General features: G+C 32.1%; 2 protein-coding genes across 2 annotated transcripts; one reads left to right on the forward strand and one right to left on the reverse strand.

The window, feature by feature from the left end:
* Window positions 1-595: 595 nt before the first annotated feature.
* LOC134249193 (GTP-binding protein Rheb-like) lies at window positions 596-6,375 on the forward strand. Its single transcript, XM_062731571.1, has 8 exons — window positions 596-738; window positions 2,100-2,171; window positions 3,141-3,208; window positions 3,364-3,446; window positions 4,837-4,893; window positions 5,222-5,272; window positions 5,356-5,437; window positions 5,717-6,375. Exons 1-8 carry the CDS (start codon window positions 690-692, stop codon window positions 5,807-5,809), a joined length of 555 nt encoding a protein of 184 aa, XP_062587555.1. The 5' UTR covers window positions 596-689; the 3' UTR covers window positions 5,810-6,375.
* A 1,622-nt stretch (window positions 6,376-7,997) lies between these two features.
* Window positions 7,998-16,552, reverse strand: LOC134249175 (uncharacterized). The gene is made up of 16 exons (XM_062731550.1): window positions 16,411-16,552; window positions 15,649-15,792; window positions 15,162-15,306; window positions 14,566-14,669; window positions 14,150-14,265; window positions 13,823-14,043; window positions 13,447-13,662; window positions 12,501-12,507; window positions 10,957-11,188; window positions 10,501-10,644; window positions 10,192-10,336; window positions 9,858-9,961; window positions 9,633-9,748; window positions 9,110-9,267; window positions 8,530-8,745; window positions 7,998-8,086 (listed from the first exon to the last, which is right to left on the reverse strand). The coding sequence occupies exons 1-16, from the start codon at window positions 16,543-16,545 to the stop codon at window positions 8,076-8,078; spliced, it is 2,214 nt and encodes a 737-aa protein (XP_062587534.1). The 5' UTR covers window positions 16,546-16,552; the 3' UTR covers window positions 7,998-8,075.
* Between the last annotated feature and the right edge of the window lie 2,642 nt (window positions 16,553-19,194).

Below are 19,194 nucleotides of genomic sequence, written 5' to 3' on the forward strand. Positions count from 1 at the left end.
TACAAAGGTCACTGACACCGAGTTGCATGTATTTCATAATTTCGGCCGAATTTCAGCAGTTCAAAGGTGGAAGGAAATTGAATGGGTCATTCTCATTGAAGCCTATACGAGAAATTGTATTTGTTATTCACCGTTTTAACATTTTTTTTTAAAGAGTCCTTTTGTTTTCTGTACATACTGATTTAAGTTTGCATTTCACACTTTTTCTATTAAATAAGATTAAATATCGAAGGAAGAGAGAAAACCGTCTGTTTGTTTCGTACAAAAAAAGTGGGGACATCGACGGTGCTTTTATTTTTTTTTTTTTTAATCTAGCATCGACAGACCTTCAAGAAAACTTCCCTGAATTCAAACTGAAAGTTTTTGTCAATGTATAAGCCTATAATTAGATTATTCATTGACTCCTAAAATCAGTGACAAAAATCTTTTAATTAGCTTTTATCCACTATTATATCTATCTATATATTATATTTAATTATCCATTAAAAATTTAAAGAATATCGAGTTTTGTAAACGAAAACGTAAAGATCACATCAATCTACGAATTACTCATTGATAGATTTACTGTTGACAACCATTTCCGGTTTGTTAAAGAAGGGACGTAACTCACGACTATGGTTTGAAACGAAAACGTAAATAAGAAGTTTTTACCTTTCTAATTTATTTCATATCCTTCTGGCTATATAAAGATGCCAGCTAAACAGAGAAGAGTTGCTCTGATGGGCTTCAGATCGGTTGGTAAGTTTTTAAATAACTGTTTATTATATTATTCTGAAGGAAGCATGATCAAGCATGGCTGCACGTCATTGTCGTCAAATTGTTTGTAAACAAATAGATTTCATCACCATCAGAGACTATAAAAGTTAAAAACATATGTCTGACAGTCTCTGGTCGGTTTTATATGTATCTGATCACCACCGTGAACAGATAAATCATCAGGTTTAAATGAACAGGAAAAAAATGAATATTTTCAAAAAAGAAGAGGAGGGAAAAAACTTTTGCCTTTATATATTCAAACAATATTTTGTTTTCTAAGATAGGCCTATGTAGAATTGCAATTATTGCATAGAACAGCTGTAAAAGTAAAAATTATTTTCTTAGATACAACAGCATTGCAATACATTGACTTTTTCCTGGTACGTTTTGAAAAAAAAAAACATGAAAATAAAATAGTGATAAAATGGTATGTCAATTTTGAGATATTAGCAATTTGTTTAAAAATTATAATAGGATACATGTGTGAAAGAATACAGATAGTCAAAAAGTGTCCCTGTTAACTTGATTATTAATGATGCCTTCTGACATGTGTTGATATCTTGTTCATTGCTTTAATCACAAGTGTATAGTTTCTGCTGTTCATAGATTCTTAAAATCTTAACCATGTTTACTATGTGTATGTGATTTAGCTATATCGCCTTTCACAAATTAGGTACAGAATTGACTGCATCAGTATATTTGACACATAAGTCAAGTTATTTTATGATAAAAGGCCATCTAATGAAGAGTTTGTTGGGAGAAATGTATACTAGTGTCATCTGAATATGGAAATATATCCCAATGTTGGGATAAAATTATTTGACAGGAAAAAAAATTCTGATTTGAACAGGAATTACAGTTGAATTTCTGTATCCCGAACATGGATATCTCTGATAGACTGACACAATGAATATGTCCAAGTTATTTTAAAGTTCCAACTACTTTTTCTGTGAAGTACATTAATACAGTTGAACTTTGGTACAGTATCTTGAACTCAGATTTGTTGAATACCATGGATAAGTCGATGTGCTTTTGGAGTCCCAAACACTTCTTCTTTAAGTATTTTACCATTGATATCTTTGTCCTATCAAGTTCGAGATAATGAAGTATGTTATATTTACACATGTAAATCCATTGAAGCATCATGTATTTGATTCTGTGTTTCTGTAATCACATGCATATGGTCTTTACCCAAAGTCATAATGATGAAGACACAAAATTCTCATACTGAGACATTAGTCACATTATGGACATCAAGAAATGCTAGTTTTTATTTTGATGATATATTTTACATAGGACTGGAAAACAAATTTTTACTAATTATTTTGCTATTGTTTATACAGGAAAGTCTTCGGTCACAATCCAGTTTGTTGAGAATCATTTTGTTGATTCATATGACCCAACAATTGAAAACAGTAAGTACCAGACACATGACATAATTGGGATATATTATATTAACTAGGTAAATTGTGTGTAGAAAAGGTTCATTTTACATAGATGTAGATCTAAAAATGAGTATAACATCAATAAAATGTAATAATTTTCACCATTATGATGCTTCTAGCACCTGTAAAAATTTTGTGTCAATAAATTTTGTCAGGAGGAGGGAGGTTAAAGATGGAAAAGCAAATGAATGATATTTAGTCAGAGTTGTTGAGTTGTTTCATGAATGTCAAAAAAAGTCAAGAGTAAATGTCAATAAAGTCAAGAAAATGGCCCAGGACACAGCTGATAATGGCTAATATCATTTTTTTTTATCATCAATTTTGCAACAAGTGTTTGCAGAACATGATCAATGAATTTGTACATCTTTAATTTCTGTTGTGAAAAAGTATAGATAATATTTAAACATTATTTATCCATCAGGAAAATAAGACCAATTTACAATGTAATATCGTTTATCCATTTATGAGGTCAACTATACCTTTAGGACAAGGTCAACCAGATAGATATCTGTTGTGTACATAACCTCATTTGACCAAAAGGTAAACTGTAAATGTTTATCAATGACTGAAAGAGCAATTTGACATAGAATAGAGTTCACAAGGGGGCTTTTCAATACCTTTATTGTAGAATTTCAGGGGAGGGGGGTTATAATTAATTTAATGTGAATGAAAACTTTCGATGAGCTAGACCTTATGACTGTAAATGTAATAAATGTATTTTTTTCTCAAATTTCTGTCATTCAGCATGTTCAGTATCATCAAATTTTCATCTTGAACAAATGTTGAATTTGTTGGATGTAAAGTTAGGCTCCTTTTCCTTTTGTCAAATGAAGATTCTACATGCAATAATTAAAAAAAAGAGCTACATGAAGATTTGATTTTAAACAGACTGAGTTGTATCATGCTGATTTTGTAATTTTTCTTTTTTCCTCCTAAAAGCTTTTCAGAAGACCCTCAAAATCCGTGGACAAGAATATTCACTCCAAGTGATTGACACAGCTGGCCAAGTAAGTCAACTTTCTGAAAGAAATTAACATGAGTTTTTGTTTTATTTACTGGTACATGTATTTTTTTTTAAAACTTTTTTTTATTTTCAAAATAAGTACAAATGTCCCCATAAAACATGATGTAAACATTTTCTTTTAACCCTGTTTATTTGTAGGATGAGTACTCCATTCTGCCACAGTCATATTTTGTGAATATAGATGGATATGTATTGGTATATTCTGTCAATTCTAGAAAAAGGTAAATTTTCATACTTTGTGAATAGTGAATACATCTTTGAAATTGCATGGTCAATTTTTGTAAGCACCCCCTTCCCCATAAGCAAACACTCTCACTCTCCCTATCACACACAAAGTATTTTGAAAGATGTATCATGAAATCATTGTTCTTGCTGTCAAATCATTTTAATCCTTTGTCATATTGTAGGGACAGAATTAGCTTTATCACTTTTGTTGCAAGAAAGAAACATCATATTTTAAAATGTACTCTTTGTTGACCTCTGTATAAAAAGTAAATTAACTGGAATGAAAAAAAATTTTGTCCTCCACAAGTTGCTAATTTAGCAAATGAACAGTAAAAAAATTATAAAGTTATGTTGTCTGTTGGTTTATAACTTTCTCTTGATAACATCATGTTAAACTTTTTTCATACTTGTTCATATAAAAAGACCCGTATTTACAAAGTTTCAGTCCATGAATATTGAAATGAAACCTAGCTGTTTATTATGGAAAGCCAACGGGTTCAAAATTCCAACTCTGTAATTCTTAAAATGTATACATGTAAATCTGAATTTGTAAATTGTAAATCTTAATTTCATAATCTGTAAATTGTTTTTTCACAATTTGTTAGTTGTAACTATCCATGCATGCGTGATTTGACAAGTGTAAAAATGTAAATGCAAGTTTTGCCGATGCCGATGCTCTCGTGTAATTCGTAGACTTACGATTTGTCAACTTGTGAACTTTCGTGATTTGTAAATTGTGCAAGGTTGCATTATTCTCCTTAACAATTTAATCACACACAAAGTATTTTGAAAGATGTAGGGTGTAAAGGACGACGATGATGAAATGATTGATTCTTGCTGTAACAAATCATTTTAATTTTTTTTCCTTTGTCATAGGGGGTTGGGGCCGGGTTATAGAGGCCAGGATCGACCCCTTCAGATTTTCATTAATGAATTTTTCATAGAGTAAATCAATCAAGAAATAACCTCAGACCCCCTTTATCACTTTTGTTGCAAATACAAAAAGTTTGTAATACGGAAAATTTAAATAAAAATTTTAAAATGTACTCTTTGTTGACCTCTGTATAAAAAGTAAATTAACTGGAATGAAAAAAAACTTCATGCATTTCAGTATAATTTTGTCCTCCACAAGTTGCTAATTTAGCAAATGAACAGTAAAAAAATTATGAAGTTATGTTGTCTGTTGGTTTATAACTTTCTCTTGATAACATCATGTTTGACTTTTTTCATACTTGTTCATATAAAAAGACCCGTATTTACAAAGTTTCAGTCCATGAATATTGAAATGAAACCTGTTTATTATTAAATAATCATGTTTTGCATTCTTCCTATTTAAATCCACATACAGTAACTTCAGATTGTATCTAATTTGTTCACTTTTTTTAGCTATGAAGTGGTAAAGTTTGTTTATGACAAGCTCTTGGATATGAAAGGAACCATCAAGTATGTACCAAACAAAGTCTTGAACTGTTTCTATCCAACCCATTTCATGACAAATACATGTAGTTTCACTGTTTTATATACTAGGAATTCCTTTGAAATAACATATTTAAATATTTTAAAAATTATTGGCAATAACGTTGCATGGCTGGCAATATCAGGTTATAACAATAATCAGTAAAGACTTAAATAAGCTGAAGATAATGTAGTCATTTAGAATTTCAAAATAATATGAAGAATTTAAAATCTCTAGCTATTAAACAATACATGCATAACTCTCAAATCATTTACCATGTTCCCCTCCTTCAAAACACTTATTCTTCTGTTCCAGTGGTGTGCCTGTAGTATTGGTAGGGAACAAATGTGACTTAGCCACAGAAAGGTAACTTACTGAGCAATTTGAAGAAAAAAATCCATACATAATTTCATGTTCAAGTGTAATTTCATTTCTCTTTGCTTTTATAGAGAAGTGTCTTTTGAAGAGGGAAAGAGATTGGCAGATAGCTGGAAGGTATCATTTCTGGAAACTTGTGCAAAAGAGCACCATGTAAGTAAATGTATTAATATTCAGTTACTAAATTTCATTTATAAAACAGGAATCTGATTGGCTAAAATCACTGAAAAAAAATATTCACCTATTGACAGACCAGTGCTACATGAAATGTTGGCAGTGATCACTGTTAAAATTTTCATGAAAATTAAGGGAAGAGGGAAGATCTTTTTAAAACCTTCATAAGAACAATAGGGCCAAGATTACTCAGGTACTCAGGAGCACCCAGCTCCACGAACATCATTTTTTCCTTTCTTATAGTGATTTTTTTTACAGACCGTGACAGAAGTTTTCACTCAGATCATCCTCGCCATTGAGAGAGCAGAGGGAAATAACCCTGACCAAAATAAGTCCTGTGTATTATCTTGATGTTAATGACGTCACTGACTTCTTTTAATGCATTGTAATCTTATGGAATGAAGGAATTATTTGTATTTTATAAATTTTCAATTGTACATATAACTTTGTATATGTTTTTGTGTATTAAGGCGAGTGCATGGCATCTCAGGTTAAAATATTGCACTGTGAATTATTTTTATTTTCTGATTTTAAACACAATTTTTTTGTAAATTTTGAGACATTGAAGATCATAGGGAAGAATTGTTCTGTTCACAAGCTAATTAATGTTGCAACACTGTATTGATTTGACTTTAACACTTTTGCATCATGTATTGAATATATATGTTTACAATGTATATGAATGAATTGTATTTTTCTGATGATCGGTTCTAAAGACAGTATGACCAATGGTTTTTCAGTGATTTGTGATTAAAGGTTCCTGAAAATACATTTACATGTACTTGTATTTTTGAAAATGTAGATCATTGTTACGTAAAATTTTTCATATGGTATGTCTCATAATTAAACATACAAGTTTTAGAGAAAAATTAATGTGAATTATGAATTTCCATGCAATAAAATGAAAAATATTTGGATTGCATCTCTTCATTTTAGGAAGCTCAAAACACTTATGAAATGTGTTTTATGGAGTTTGAGAAAATTATAAGAATGTCACAAAAATGTGTACCGTATATACACGCCTATAAGTCGGCTTTTTGGGAGTTGGTCCAAAACTCCATGTCTGACTTATGGGCGAGATATAAAAAGACTGGTATTTTAGAAGGTCAATCTTTCAACATAAGCTTAAAAAATACAATTGACTTATAGGCGGTTCGACTTATAGGCGAGTGAATACGGTACCTTAAAAAATATATTTATTTTTAACATGCAGTGTGAAGTAACTATAATTTTGCTTAACTTAGAAAAAATCGTAAAATATTTATTTTTTTTTGTCTTGGTCTCATATAAAGTTGAAATTACTACATGTATTACACGTTAAAAATTATGTAATTAATTTTGGATTCATTTTTTTCCTGCCATAGGGTAGACCCCTGACGAACTTCATTCAATATTTTACGGTTTTATGGACTGACAGCAGCGACATCTTTTGGAGAAAATACAAATCTTGATTGCTTATCTCTCAACAAATCACATTAACCTGTTCTACATGTAGCTGCAGATCTGTATATATACTGTAAAAGCTTAAGAAAATTCGGACAGATAGAACAGAGAGCTACAGATCCAAGCGTTGTAAAAACCTTCGATTAACGCCGCCGGTTTTTTGTCGCTCACTTTTAGTATATTATTCCTTGTATTTTTAGCTTTTCCCCCGCTTTAAGATTGATATCCAATGATTAAGAATATATTTTTCTCCTATTCTTGTTATACTTTTTAGCCTTTTGAAAGGTCCCAAATAGCCCTTTATAGCTTTGGAATGTCGTTTTAAAAAAATCCATTCCGACGTCCAAGTTGGAGATCATGCTTAAAAATATATTTCAAGGAACAAACACTTGACATAAAATAGGAGTAAAATATTTGATAAATTATCGGCTACCATTCCAAAAGTGGGGAAAAGCATAATTAATTTACAAGAAATAACACCCGAAGTGAGCGCCTAACCCTAACCCTAACCCTAACCTAAAAAGTGGCGGCAGTCTCTTTATCTTTGCTTTTGTCGGTAACCAGAGACTGCATTTTCAATGCAGTTCTGCATGCTATACTCAAAGCATTCTTATGTATTTACCTAACTGGTATGATAAACATTTTAATTTTTTGTAAAACGTATGAGAGAGAAAGAAGCATAGTCTTTTTATTATGATAAATGCTTCGTTGCTTGAAGCTGTCCTCTGTTAGTGCCCCCTATACACCTTTACTTCCATTCATTTTACTTTTATATCTGTCTGCTTACAGTGACTTTAGAGCTGTTATTTTGATTGGGGGCATCACATTGAGAGAAGCAAGCCCGAAAAATAAACATGAAGTTTTTCAGGGGTTTATTGTTCAAGGACTCAGAGCACTTGACGTTTTAGAGACCAGTGGCTAAGGATAAAACTTAGTACATGTACACTATTTACATGTATGTTTATAATGATTTTAGCTAGAAACTCTTTTTCGTGCTCGTTTATAATAAAACCTGCAACCATATAATTATATTAAGTTTTTTAAATACTAAAAGGAACACAAGTTGAAATAAAATGCTCATATTTATTGAAATTTTATTTTATAGAATTTTTTTCTTCAAAAGAAAATCTGTGATTCTTTTCCCAGGGATCTGGTAGTGTAGGATTGCACTTTATTACACAGAACCTGCCAAAATACAAATACACATGTACGCGCCGTGGTTACTGCAAAATGTGCTTACAGTCTTATGCATGCCAATAACAAAAGGACAATATCATTCAATAAAAAAAATATTGCCTTATATCTACAAAAAAAGCTATGAACCAACCTTTCTATATGTACTATTTTTTTGCGACATCAATTTTATATGATTATAAGAATATAAAAATTTTGCTTTTGCCATATCTTTATTTCAACGTTTTTGTCTTTTATGCAGCTCTGAAGATTAGTTGCATATAAAGATAATCAACAGTAAGTAAAGATTTAAAAATATGCCTTCTTTTTTGTTAAGTTTGTATAATTATTAAAGTATATTTTCTTTTTTCTTGACAAGTTTATTTCGATACAGAAAAAATAAATCAATAGCTGTAAAAGAATTGATCTGAGGAATAAATCAGATTAATTCTCACCACACTTAGAAACTCCGCAAGATTCCACATAGTGAGCATTCTCCTGAATATAACAAACTGGCTCATCTACGCCGTAGGGTGCGAAGTAATTCCTGCAGTAGTTATTGCCGGGAAGGAAATCGTAGAATTTGGACCACATCAGACACTGCTTCCCAGAGACTGTGACGCTAACCGTCCCATGGTAGTTTGAGCCATCCGCCTGAAAGCAGCCCTCGTCTGAAATGATCGACAAAACATCTTTTTAAAACCAATTAGGCAGGTTTAACTCATCAGTCGTCGCTTATCCCCCCCCCCCCCACTTATTTTTTCTTGGGATAGTGTTTTAGCTTTATCAGCTCAAAATTTCATTAAAATTGTAAATACACATGTAGGTGTCAGTTTTTTGGGAAGGAATCTAAGACATGTATCAGAAAGTCAATTGAAAGTGACGGACAGATCCTATCTACTAATATTAGACGGACCATTCTCCATTAAAATATGTGTAATTACAATTTCTTGAATTGGTTGGGAAAGCATTAAAATTAACATGCCAAGGAAGACTTATACTTTTTACAGATTAACAAACTTAGATGAGGTTTACCTGGAATCATGACAGTGCTGTTTGTTGCTGTAGAACCGCTACTTCCGGTATCAGACCCGTCACCTCCAACGCAGAGATTGTCTGAACACGTGGAACCACTAGGACAGGAACTGCATGGAGGCCCAGACTCGTATGGTTTTTGGCCATTGTAATTCCCACTGATTCAGAAAAGTATATATCCATATCAATTTAAAATGATTTACAAAATATAGCATGTATAGAGAAAGATTAATCTCCTTTGACTAAGTAAATATGTCTGAAGTCATGACATCGTAAATATTACCATTCAAAATTGCTATATCACTAAGCAGTAATTTTATTATTAAATTATTTTTTATAAAAAGTTACAGATGTTATAGAGATATTATTTGTATAATAATAATAGCATAATGACTTGCATAGGAACATTTGGATTTGTCCCTTACAAAAGAAGTCTGTCGTTCTTAAATTCTGATTTTATGTTATGCCCGTGCCCACTGCTCGAAATTTCTGAAGGCCTCAGGGTTGGGGTATTTATACTTACCCTTCTCCGTAATTGCAAACCACGATATTCCCACCACTGAAGCTCGAAGATAGCCCAGTGAAAGTTTCGCATTTTGCAGAAGCACATCCAACATACTCAGTATGCGCCCAGGCCACCTTAAAAATGATAACTAGTAAGGTTTAACCTCAGGTGAAAGTATTAGGAGTTAATACGTTTCATCATTTAAGTAATGAGGCAGATAGAAAATAGATTCTTTTGTTTCACCTGAGTATAATGCCCACAAACACCAGAGCACTCCATTGTATCGTAGTTGTACACTGTCTTTTCGTGGTCCCAAGATTCCACAGAAGAACTTGGATCAACAGATTCTTAATGAAAATAGATTTTGAGTAATATACATCACAATTAAAGTTCTCTTTTTTTTTTTTTTTGAGAATCTACCTCGGTATAAAATGGTTAACATTTATTGAAAATGCAGCTCTTATATGCATTTCCTCAAGTGTCAAGTTGCTCAACTGCCAGGTTAATGAATTACACTCATTGAATAAAACAGATGATCCTTGCAACATTTCAGTAAGTATTTTTTTAGTAAGCTTACGTGATGACGTTGCAAATAGGTTTTCGCCAACATAGCTGAATTTAGACGTTAGAGCTTTTGTCTCCTCGGTTCTTTTAGAGTTGTGTGCCCAGATACACTTTTGGGCATAATTTTGAGCAACCTGGGCTAATTCATTGCTCCATTTCTGTAAAATCATGATATGTACTTAATATTACTTTGAAGTTAAATGATAAAATTTTAAAAACTTAATATTTTCACATATTTTTATAACAATTGTTGACCCATCATGACGTCAAAAACACTTCTCAACCATATCTTCTCCCTTGGACTCAACCAAGACAAATTTACCAGTTTCTTCATGTTAGCTGCAGTTGGGCTGACAATTGATCTGGCTGTGTTATGGGCATCTAGATACTCTTGTTGCTCTGACGTTTGTCGTCTTTTACGAAGGACCTTCTTCGCGGCCTTTACTTTGCCCTGGGGATTGGAAATCTAAAAAGAAAGCCTGTCTAAGTCAGAATAAAAATCTTAATTACTTTATGTACATGTATGTACTGTATGTCCTCAGTAATTTCATTTCATTATTAATGAGTCTCTTTTTTCTTCATTTTTACCCATTTGAATACTGTTGTATACTCACTTAAACGATGCAAATCCACTGCAAAGTCTTTGTATTTGAAATTTTAAATTAACTTTGCTTGAATGCTCGAGAGCTAACCAGAACAAATTTAAGGAAATTTCTTCTTATAAAAGAATTAGTGAATTGAAATTGAAGAATAATCCAAAATAAAGAAAAGTCATTACCTCTAGATTTAAGCCTGGCAGTATGTCTGTATCTCGAACATCTACTTGCTTTCGGCCCTTGATTTTAATTGCATATGGTTTCTCCTTATGAAAGAAAGTCTTGGAATAAACCTCATCAATCATGAGGACCGTTAAGATAATGGTCAAATGTATGACGAGCTTCATTTTAACCGGAATAGTACAGAAAATAAAGTAATGCATATAGCATTTAAGGTATGATTTATATAATTCGCTCCCCCATTGACATTTTGCGATGATGTCATAATTTATTTGCCAATCGTGTCAAAACAGAAAAAAACATGTTCCTCACTTAAACCTTAGAAAAAATATTTGTTATCGATATTTGTAATTAATAAGATACAGATACTGTGGAAATTGAATTTTATTCAAAATATCATTTTAATTGAACAACGCAAATATGAACTCTGAAAATACGGAGTTTCATTATGCACCTGCTAGGATCGTTTTTTTAAATGTGTTCAGCTGCTTTAAAAACAAAACAGAAAAGGACACACAAAGCTCATATCTGAACATTATGATTTGTAACTTGGAATTCCATATTTCATTATTATAAAGATATCATTTTTAAGCAATTTGAAAGTTAAATATTTTCAATGACACATTTTTTTTTTTACATTTTAATAGCAGGAGATTGAAAATGTTTCTTTTGAATTTACGTTCTATCAACTTAATTATCATTGCCAAAGTAAAATCGAATATGCCAAACTTAGTTTTTAACCACACTTGAAATGCACAGTTGGGGTATATAGTGATGGGGTGTCCGTCCGCCCAGTACGCTTCTAAGGTAACCATCTCATATCCGCAACTCCTTTATACCACTGAATGACTTTCACAGAATCTTTGCACATAATGATATTGAGGGGTACCCATCTCTTATCTGCAACTCCTCCTATATTTTACTGAATTAAATGAAATGATACTTTGCAGATTTTTTGTTTCATATTGCCATTGGCAACTCCAATTTTACTTATTGATCTGATACTTATTTTCCCCAGAGCAAAACATGTACATAAATTTATGTTCAAGATGCCAATAGAATTGCCATGTTATATGTAGGTACCTTATATTATTTCATTTCCTGTTTTATTGTTTGTTCTTAAGTTTTTTCCCCAGAAATAATTGATTTGAGAAACATTTATTGAAAATATTGCACAAATAAAATAAAGTATTTTAAAAAAAAGTTCAATTTGCAATAATAAATAAAAGTACTTTCTACTTTTTCATACTATGTGCAGTTTTTATGAAAAACATTTCCTTTGAATTTGTATAATTCTTGTTAATTGCTCATATGCTCAAAAATTGGTGCTTTTGAAAACAAAAAGCTTTAGGTACATTAATAAGTTGTTTGGTATCAAAGTGTTGTAAAACCTAGTGATGTTTCAGAAACTCTGAATATTCCATCAATTTTTGTTTTGGAACAAAATATTTAAATAAAGAAAGATTTTCAGCAGCATAAGAATTGGAAGGTTTATAAGAATAAATCCACTTGCTACTATCAGTTGTGTTCTCCAGCCGCACACCACCTTTCAGCTAGAAATGATACAGAAATAAGAAGGTTTACCAGCGCTTTCCCCCCTTTTTTCAATATTTTCCAATAATACAAACTAAAGTAAATAGTGGAATACTCAATGTTTAAAAAACACTTGGTTTACAATCATCCCTTAGTTATGATACTTTTGTATCTTAAATATACCTTCAATATGTTCTAAGAAGAACTCATTATGAACAACATATGTACTCTTTGTTGATAAAAGCTAAACATGTATGCTAACACTTTAAGAGTCCACAAATGGTATGCAAACATGCAAGTTCAAGAAAGAAAAAAATACTTTATTTGCTGTTAATCATACTTTTTATTCCAAGAAAACAGAAATAAGAAAGTAGAATACATGTTTATTGCATATATAAATATTATATAGAAGTAAAAAAAAAGTACAATCACAAGAAATTTAATTATATTCATTTGTCAGTTTTCTTTTCAATTTTCGAGGGGCAGTCCATTTGTTGTCTTCAGATTATAACAAGTAAATTGTTCATTTCTTGCCTGAAATAGAAAGGCAAAACAGATTCAAGGTAATATATTATTCATTTAATTTTCAAACAAGAATCTAAAAGATATATAAATCTAAAAATCTAAAACAACATGAGATATTTCTGCATCCAAAAGAATGGAAAAAGTGTGTATGATTATATTCAGTATGTCTGAAAAAATCGCTTAAAAAAACATGAAAAATTATAATAAAAGGTGAAAGGAGATCTTACTCTTATGCAGAGAGGGGCATGAAAATGTAGAAAAACATCATTAATATATCCATTAGTCTAAGATTCCCGCGTGCCTATTTTTCATAGATATAATTGATTGTTTTTAAATTCAAAAGGATGCAATTAGCATTCGTGTTACATTTCATTTTAAGATACAATTAAATAAAATTTTTGAAAAGTTTCAACATAATAAAAAAAAATTCTAACTGCATTTGGGAACTCCACAAGATTCAACGTAATAAGTTCCAGGTCTCATGTAGCAAACAGGTTCGGTGAACCCGTAGGCAGCGAAGTAATTTCTGCAATAGTTGTTGTTTGGCAGGGAGGAAAAGACACTAGACCAGACCAGACAAGTTTTTCCGCTCACAGTTGTACTGGCTGTACCCTGGTAGTTAGATCCATCACTGATATAACAATCCTCATCTGCAAATCATCAAATTAATTTTTTTTTCTATTTTAATGTTATATTTTCATTCAACTTTTAGCGTATGATAGATAACCAAGTCAAAAGAGGTTCTGCTAAAGAATGATGTTTCCATAAAAAAGTTTCGAAGGCTAAGAAGAAGGTTTAAACACTATATACTTTCAGTTTGCCCGCTTCCGGTATTTGTTGAAGTGGAATCACTGTTTCCGGTACCGGATGATGAGTCAGATTCGGATGAAGACCCACTTGACCCAGATGAAGACCCTGACCCGCTATCACCACTTCCATCAGTACAAAGGTTGTTCGAACAAGAGTAACCGCTGGGACAAGAACTGCATGGAGTTCCGGACTTGTAGGGCTTCTGGCCATTGTAATTGCCTCTACAAGACAAAGGTACTTTTAATCAACAATTTGCATACATAATACATATATAATTCAAATACATATTTTAGCTGGAGAGAGAGAGAGAGAGAGAGAGTAACATACCCTGGTCCATAGTTGCAGACAACAATTGTTCCTCCGTTGAAGGAGCTGGATAATCCTGAGAAGGAAGGGCAGGTACTGGTGGCACATCCAACATACTCCGAATTTGCCCAAGCAACCTGTAATTATAAACAAGGACTATAATCAAAACTTGTTACCCCCCTAAAATTTCTTTGTAATAGTAACAAAAATAAAGATTTAACCCCTAACTCTGGAAACAATATCCCGTAATAATGACGAGAAGAGTTATGCTTCTGGAGAAAATTGACTTGGGAATCTTCCCCCTGCTTTATATCTATGAGAACTAAACTGAGGGAAATGGGAATGATTCTATTTGTAAAATCAAATAATATTCATTTTTTTTACCGCATTGATTTATAATTGTTTTCAATTTAAAATTTAAAATGTTCGTTGCATACCTGAGTGTAATGGCCGCATACTCCAGTGCATGCTTGGTTACTGTATGTATAGTCACTCTTCTCGGAGTCCCATGATTCTACGGCTGAACTAGGATTTACACTGCCTACATAAAATAAATGGTACATGTACTACATATAGTATCATATCAATGTAGCGAGTATTTATGTAATTATTTAGTAAAATGTATAACGTGTGTCCCATGTTTAGGAAAAAAAGTTTTATACAATTAACACATAAAGTATAACTGTATCGATGCTACAAAAAAACCCACTGTTCAAAAAGAAAAATCTTCCTTCGATATAATTCATACGATTAAACAGGTACAGATATGTGTATGTTATATGAATTTTCAAAAAAAAACAAAAAAAAAACATGAAGAACCGACCCTAGTATTTTCTGAAAAAGGCGTGTTTGCAAAAACATATCAAATACAAAGTTAAAATAATTTTTGTCAGTGTTAATTGTAGATAAAAGGGTTTGATAATGTCATATTTGTTGTTCCTCAACTGTAGTAATGAATTTAATATTCACAGCTACAATTTATGTGTTTCCCTAGGCACAGAAGAATGGAATAGGTTTGTATAATTGTACTCACTTCTGGAAGTGACGTAGAGATTCTCGCCGACATAGCTGAACTGTGACGTCAGAGCCTTCGTGTCAGAAGTTCTTGCTGAATTATGACCCCATATGCATTTGTTGGCGTAGTTCTGGGCGACCTGGGCTAACTCATCACTCCATTTCTTTAAGACAGGGTAATTCATGGGTTGTTGTTTTTTATTTAATCCGAGATTCCTGTGATTCTAACCCCTGCTTCTTGTATTGTGATCTCCTTTGCACATATCACAATACTAAAAGCAGGGGTTAGAGTCAGAGGAATCTCGGATTATTTTTTATCATGATGAGATGAAAATAATTCAGTAACATTGCGCTTATGTGTGAGGTTTAAGATCTAACTTTATAGTTATCAAATAAGTAAAACTCTATCAAAATTCACTGATTTTCAATTAAAAGAAAACCCTAAAAAGGTTTGTCCCTTTTCAAAATCTTAAATAAATAATTATTCTACATATCTAATTATTTACCATCTTTCTCATATTTGATGCTGTAGGGCTGACTATAGATCTGGCATCGTTGTGAGCGTCAAGGAATTCTTGTTCATCTGAGCTGCTCTGTCGCTTCTGGCGAGCACTTCTGGCGATTCTTACTTGTCCTCTGGGATTGGATATCTTACAAAGAAATCAGTTACATCTGCAGTTAATAGATCAAATTTTTGTAAGTTCGTAATTACAAACAGGTTGAAACACCTTTTCTTTAAATCTGTCAGCAAGACCTACTGTAGTGTAGTATGTTACAATCATTTTTTTGTCAAAGAATGGACTAAAGTATTTATAACTGACGCAATGTAATTGCATGTAAATAATGATTATTTCTTGGAATGATCTATAGATAGAATTTATGTGAATGTCAGGAAGTACACTGTAGGGTACCTTTCTTCATTTCTTAAGGAACGATTGATAAAGTGATAGTTTTGTGAAGGTACTTGTCTTGCACATGTCAGCGTCATAGACAATTTACTGTTATAACTTTAAAAATGTGCTCAAATATGGTCACAAAAGCACGTTTGCTAATTTTGAAATTCTCAAAATTTAACAGCATTATCCATTTCACCCGAGGAATACTGATACTCTGGACAATTTGTCAGGATTGTGTAAACGTAAATTAGTTTATCCATATATAAATTAACAAGAAAATTAATTTTGCCTTAATTAATAAAAGTATGCATTTTAAGTCAATGTATTTCCGCTGAAAGTTCAGATGTTAATTTGCATTTTTTCAAAATTTACCTCGAGACTACGCAGGTCTTCTGCAAGTTCGTCAAGCTCTCGTTTTTCATCCCATTCAGCAGGAAGCTGAAATTTTCTTGCCAGCAGAATATCTGCCAAAGACAAGCATAATACGAGTACCAGAAGACCCCGCATTCTGTTAACAATCCTCAGAAACCAAACGAGTGAATAAATTCCTTCAAAAATCTCAAGCCTTATATATCAGATGTATATTGTCTTTTCGTTCTGAGGATGAAACAATGACGTCAAAATTTTGTTTTGAAAACGTCTGATATATAAACTATTTTCTTTTAGACTGGTTAATTTTTTATTATATTTCAAAGCTTTGGCAAATGTTTATAAAGGATAAGCATATATTTATGAACTCGTCGGGTCACGTTGACATATCAGTGATAAAGTTTATAATTTTCTCTGATCTCTCATGTTGTCAAAACCGTGTTAAATATTTCTAGTTAAATTTTGTCCTCAATTTTCTTAAAATAGATTGCGATGTTTAGAAGTTTGTTTGGCCGAATAAACAAATATCTCGGATTAAACCAAATACATACAGACTTCTAGTCAAACTTCATTGATTTGTTTAAATTTTAATTTGCCTTTTTGTTTAGACTGCTTTGCCTGATTGTTATATGTAGTGCTGAATTAAATGAAATTTCACATTTAATATTATAGGTACTCTTAACCTCCTAAGGAAGAAAAATGAATTTAGAAAACATGCAGCAAATGAAAATATGATTTCTTTCTATGTAAAACTTCCATTGTAAATAATAAAGAAAATTTTTTAACCAGATCGCTTCAAAATAATAGTAGAACAACCCTTGGTTAACGTATTCCGACAGCCCGGCCCTGTCCACCTGGATCTACATTTACAATATCGTGACGTTTTTGCCTGTAGTCTGGTTCACGCCCCGCCACTGCGTTTTTAACTTCGTTTTGGGGACACCGCCACTGAGTTTTTCATTTTGTTTCGGGGAACCCCGCCACTGCGTTTTTCACTTCGTTTTGGGGACCCTAAAACGAAGTGAAAAACGCAGTGGCAGGGATGGGAACCAGACTTTCTGGCCTAATACATAATTACATGGCACGCCAAATTCACAAAAATTAGCTAAATATAGTTTCACAGTCGATAAACTAGGTTTATCGGTTGTTAACTATAGTTTACGGACTGTAAACTATAGTTAACAACAACATTAATCTATATTTTACATTTGTAAACCATAGTTAACGTGTTAATCTATGTTTCAGAACCGTAAACTATACTTAACATTGAAAACAATCATTTGCGATTGCAAAACATAGATTATCTGATGAATACAGTTTAGCGATTTGTAAACTATGTTTTACAACTCTTAACTTTAGTGAATGATCTGATAAATATATTTTCACTATTTGTGAAACTATGTTTAACAACTCTTAACTATAGTTCACGACTGTAAATTATAGTTTACAGACGTGAATCAATGTTTCTATCTATTGCTAAGATTTCATGACAGACAGATAAACTTAGACTAGCATTCGTAAACTATAGTTAACAACCGTTAAATATAGTTTTACAGATAAAAACTATAGTTAACGAATTGTTAACTATAGTAGTAGTTCACGGTTTGTAAACTATAGTTTACAGTCGATAAACCTAGCTGATCAACTGTGAAACTATGTTTAGCTCATTTTTTGTGAATTTGGCGTGCCATATACATAAGTTTCCTGTGAATTAAAATCTTCGATTCCGTACGCAGTATTCACGTCTCCCTGCACAGGCACTGGGGGCTGAATCATCCCTTTCCCCTTCCATTTTTTCTTCATTTAAAATCTGGGGTCGATGCATCTTTCCCTTATTTTGGTAGTCTAATATGCAATACTTTGTATCGATAATGTAACCTGTTTGTCTTTATTTATAAGATGTTTTTTAAATACATGTACTAGTATATAATTTTCGACTGATACATATAAAGAGAGCCCTCTTTTCATGTATCAGTCGAAAACGATATACTTAGAAGCGGCTTACAGAGACAAAAGGGTTACATTATCGATATCAAATAAGGCTTTTTAGATTACCAAAATAGGAAAAGGTGCGTCGACCCAAGATTTCAATAGGAAAAAAAAAATGGAAAGAGGGGGGGGGGGTCCAGCCCCCAAGTGCCTGTGGTCTCCCTGGTGCAAGTAAATGTTGTCATGGGGATAATTAGTGATTAATGTGTCAATAAGTGATGTACTCATTGATAGTTGATAATTATTAATTAGTGAAAGACAACGTTACATTTGAGATAAGAATTTGTGTGTTCTGTCAATAAATCTTTTCTTATTCAACATCAAGAACAGAAAAACTGTTGAGATAATTTTTAAAAAAATGGATTTATAAATGTTCATTTGAATTACAAGTTGTTATTTTTTTAAATTAGATAACTCATTCTTAATTTTACCTGTTCTCCTCCGTTCATTCTTTGCTAATATGGCAGTTACTACCAGAAAAACCTAAAATTAAGAGGAACCTATGACAATATTAATAGATTAGCGAAAATTTATCAGCACAGTATACATGTGGTTCTTTATCGATCTTAACTCCATGGAGTCTTTCGAACGAATTAATTAGATGATATTACTAATTAATACTACAGCAGGGTACAATCGCATTATCTCGTGCTTTTCCGTCAGAGGTCGGAAAAACAACTTCGAATGTATCAACATCACCGAATGTTAAAAATATACAAGATGGGATAGCTTCCTACTTATAAAAGTATTTGAAAGATAGACTTAAAAGTCAATATATTTTAGGTAATATCTTAAATT

The sequence above is a fragment of the Saccostrea cucullata genome, unplaced genomic scaffold, assembly GCF_032062105.1.
Source record: "Saccostrea cucullata isolate Sc308-1 unplaced genomic scaffold, CSIRO_AGI_Scuc_v1 ctg25, whole genome shotgun sequence".
In the NCBI taxonomy this organism is placed as follows: Eukaryota; Metazoa; Mollusca; class Bivalvia; order Ostreida; family Ostreidae; genus Saccostrea; species Saccostrea cuccullata.

What these genes read in the sequence shown, in the direction of transcription:
- LOC134249193 (XM_062731571.1), top strand. Translation starts at nt 690, where the DNA reads ATGCCAGCTAAACAGAGAAGAGTTGCTCTGATGGGCTTCAGATCGGTT. An exon ending in GATATGAAAGGAACCATCAA is followed by an intron (nt 4,894 to 5,221) that starts GTATGTACCAAA and finishes CTTCTGTTCCAG; the next exon opens with TGGTGTGCCTGTAGTATTGG. An exon ending in CTTGTGCAAAAGAGCACCAT is followed by an intron (nt 5,438 to 5,716) that starts GTAAGTAAATGT and finishes TTTTTTTTACAG; the next exon opens with ACCGTGACAGAAGTTTTCAC.
- LOC134249175 (XM_062731550.1), bottom strand. Translation starts at nt 16,545, where the DNA reads ATGCGGGGTCTTCTGGTACTCGTATTATGCTTGTCTTTGGCAGATATT. An exon ending in TATGCGGCCATTACACTCAG is followed by an intron (nt 14,266 to 14,565) that starts GTATGCAACGAA and finishes TTATAATTACAG; the next exon opens with GTTGCTTGGGCAAATTCGGA. An exon ending in TGCCAGGCTTAAATCTAGAG is followed by an intron (nt 10,645 to 10,956) that starts GTAATGACTTTT and finishes CTTTCTTTTTAG; the next exon opens with ATTTCCAATCCCCAGGGCAA.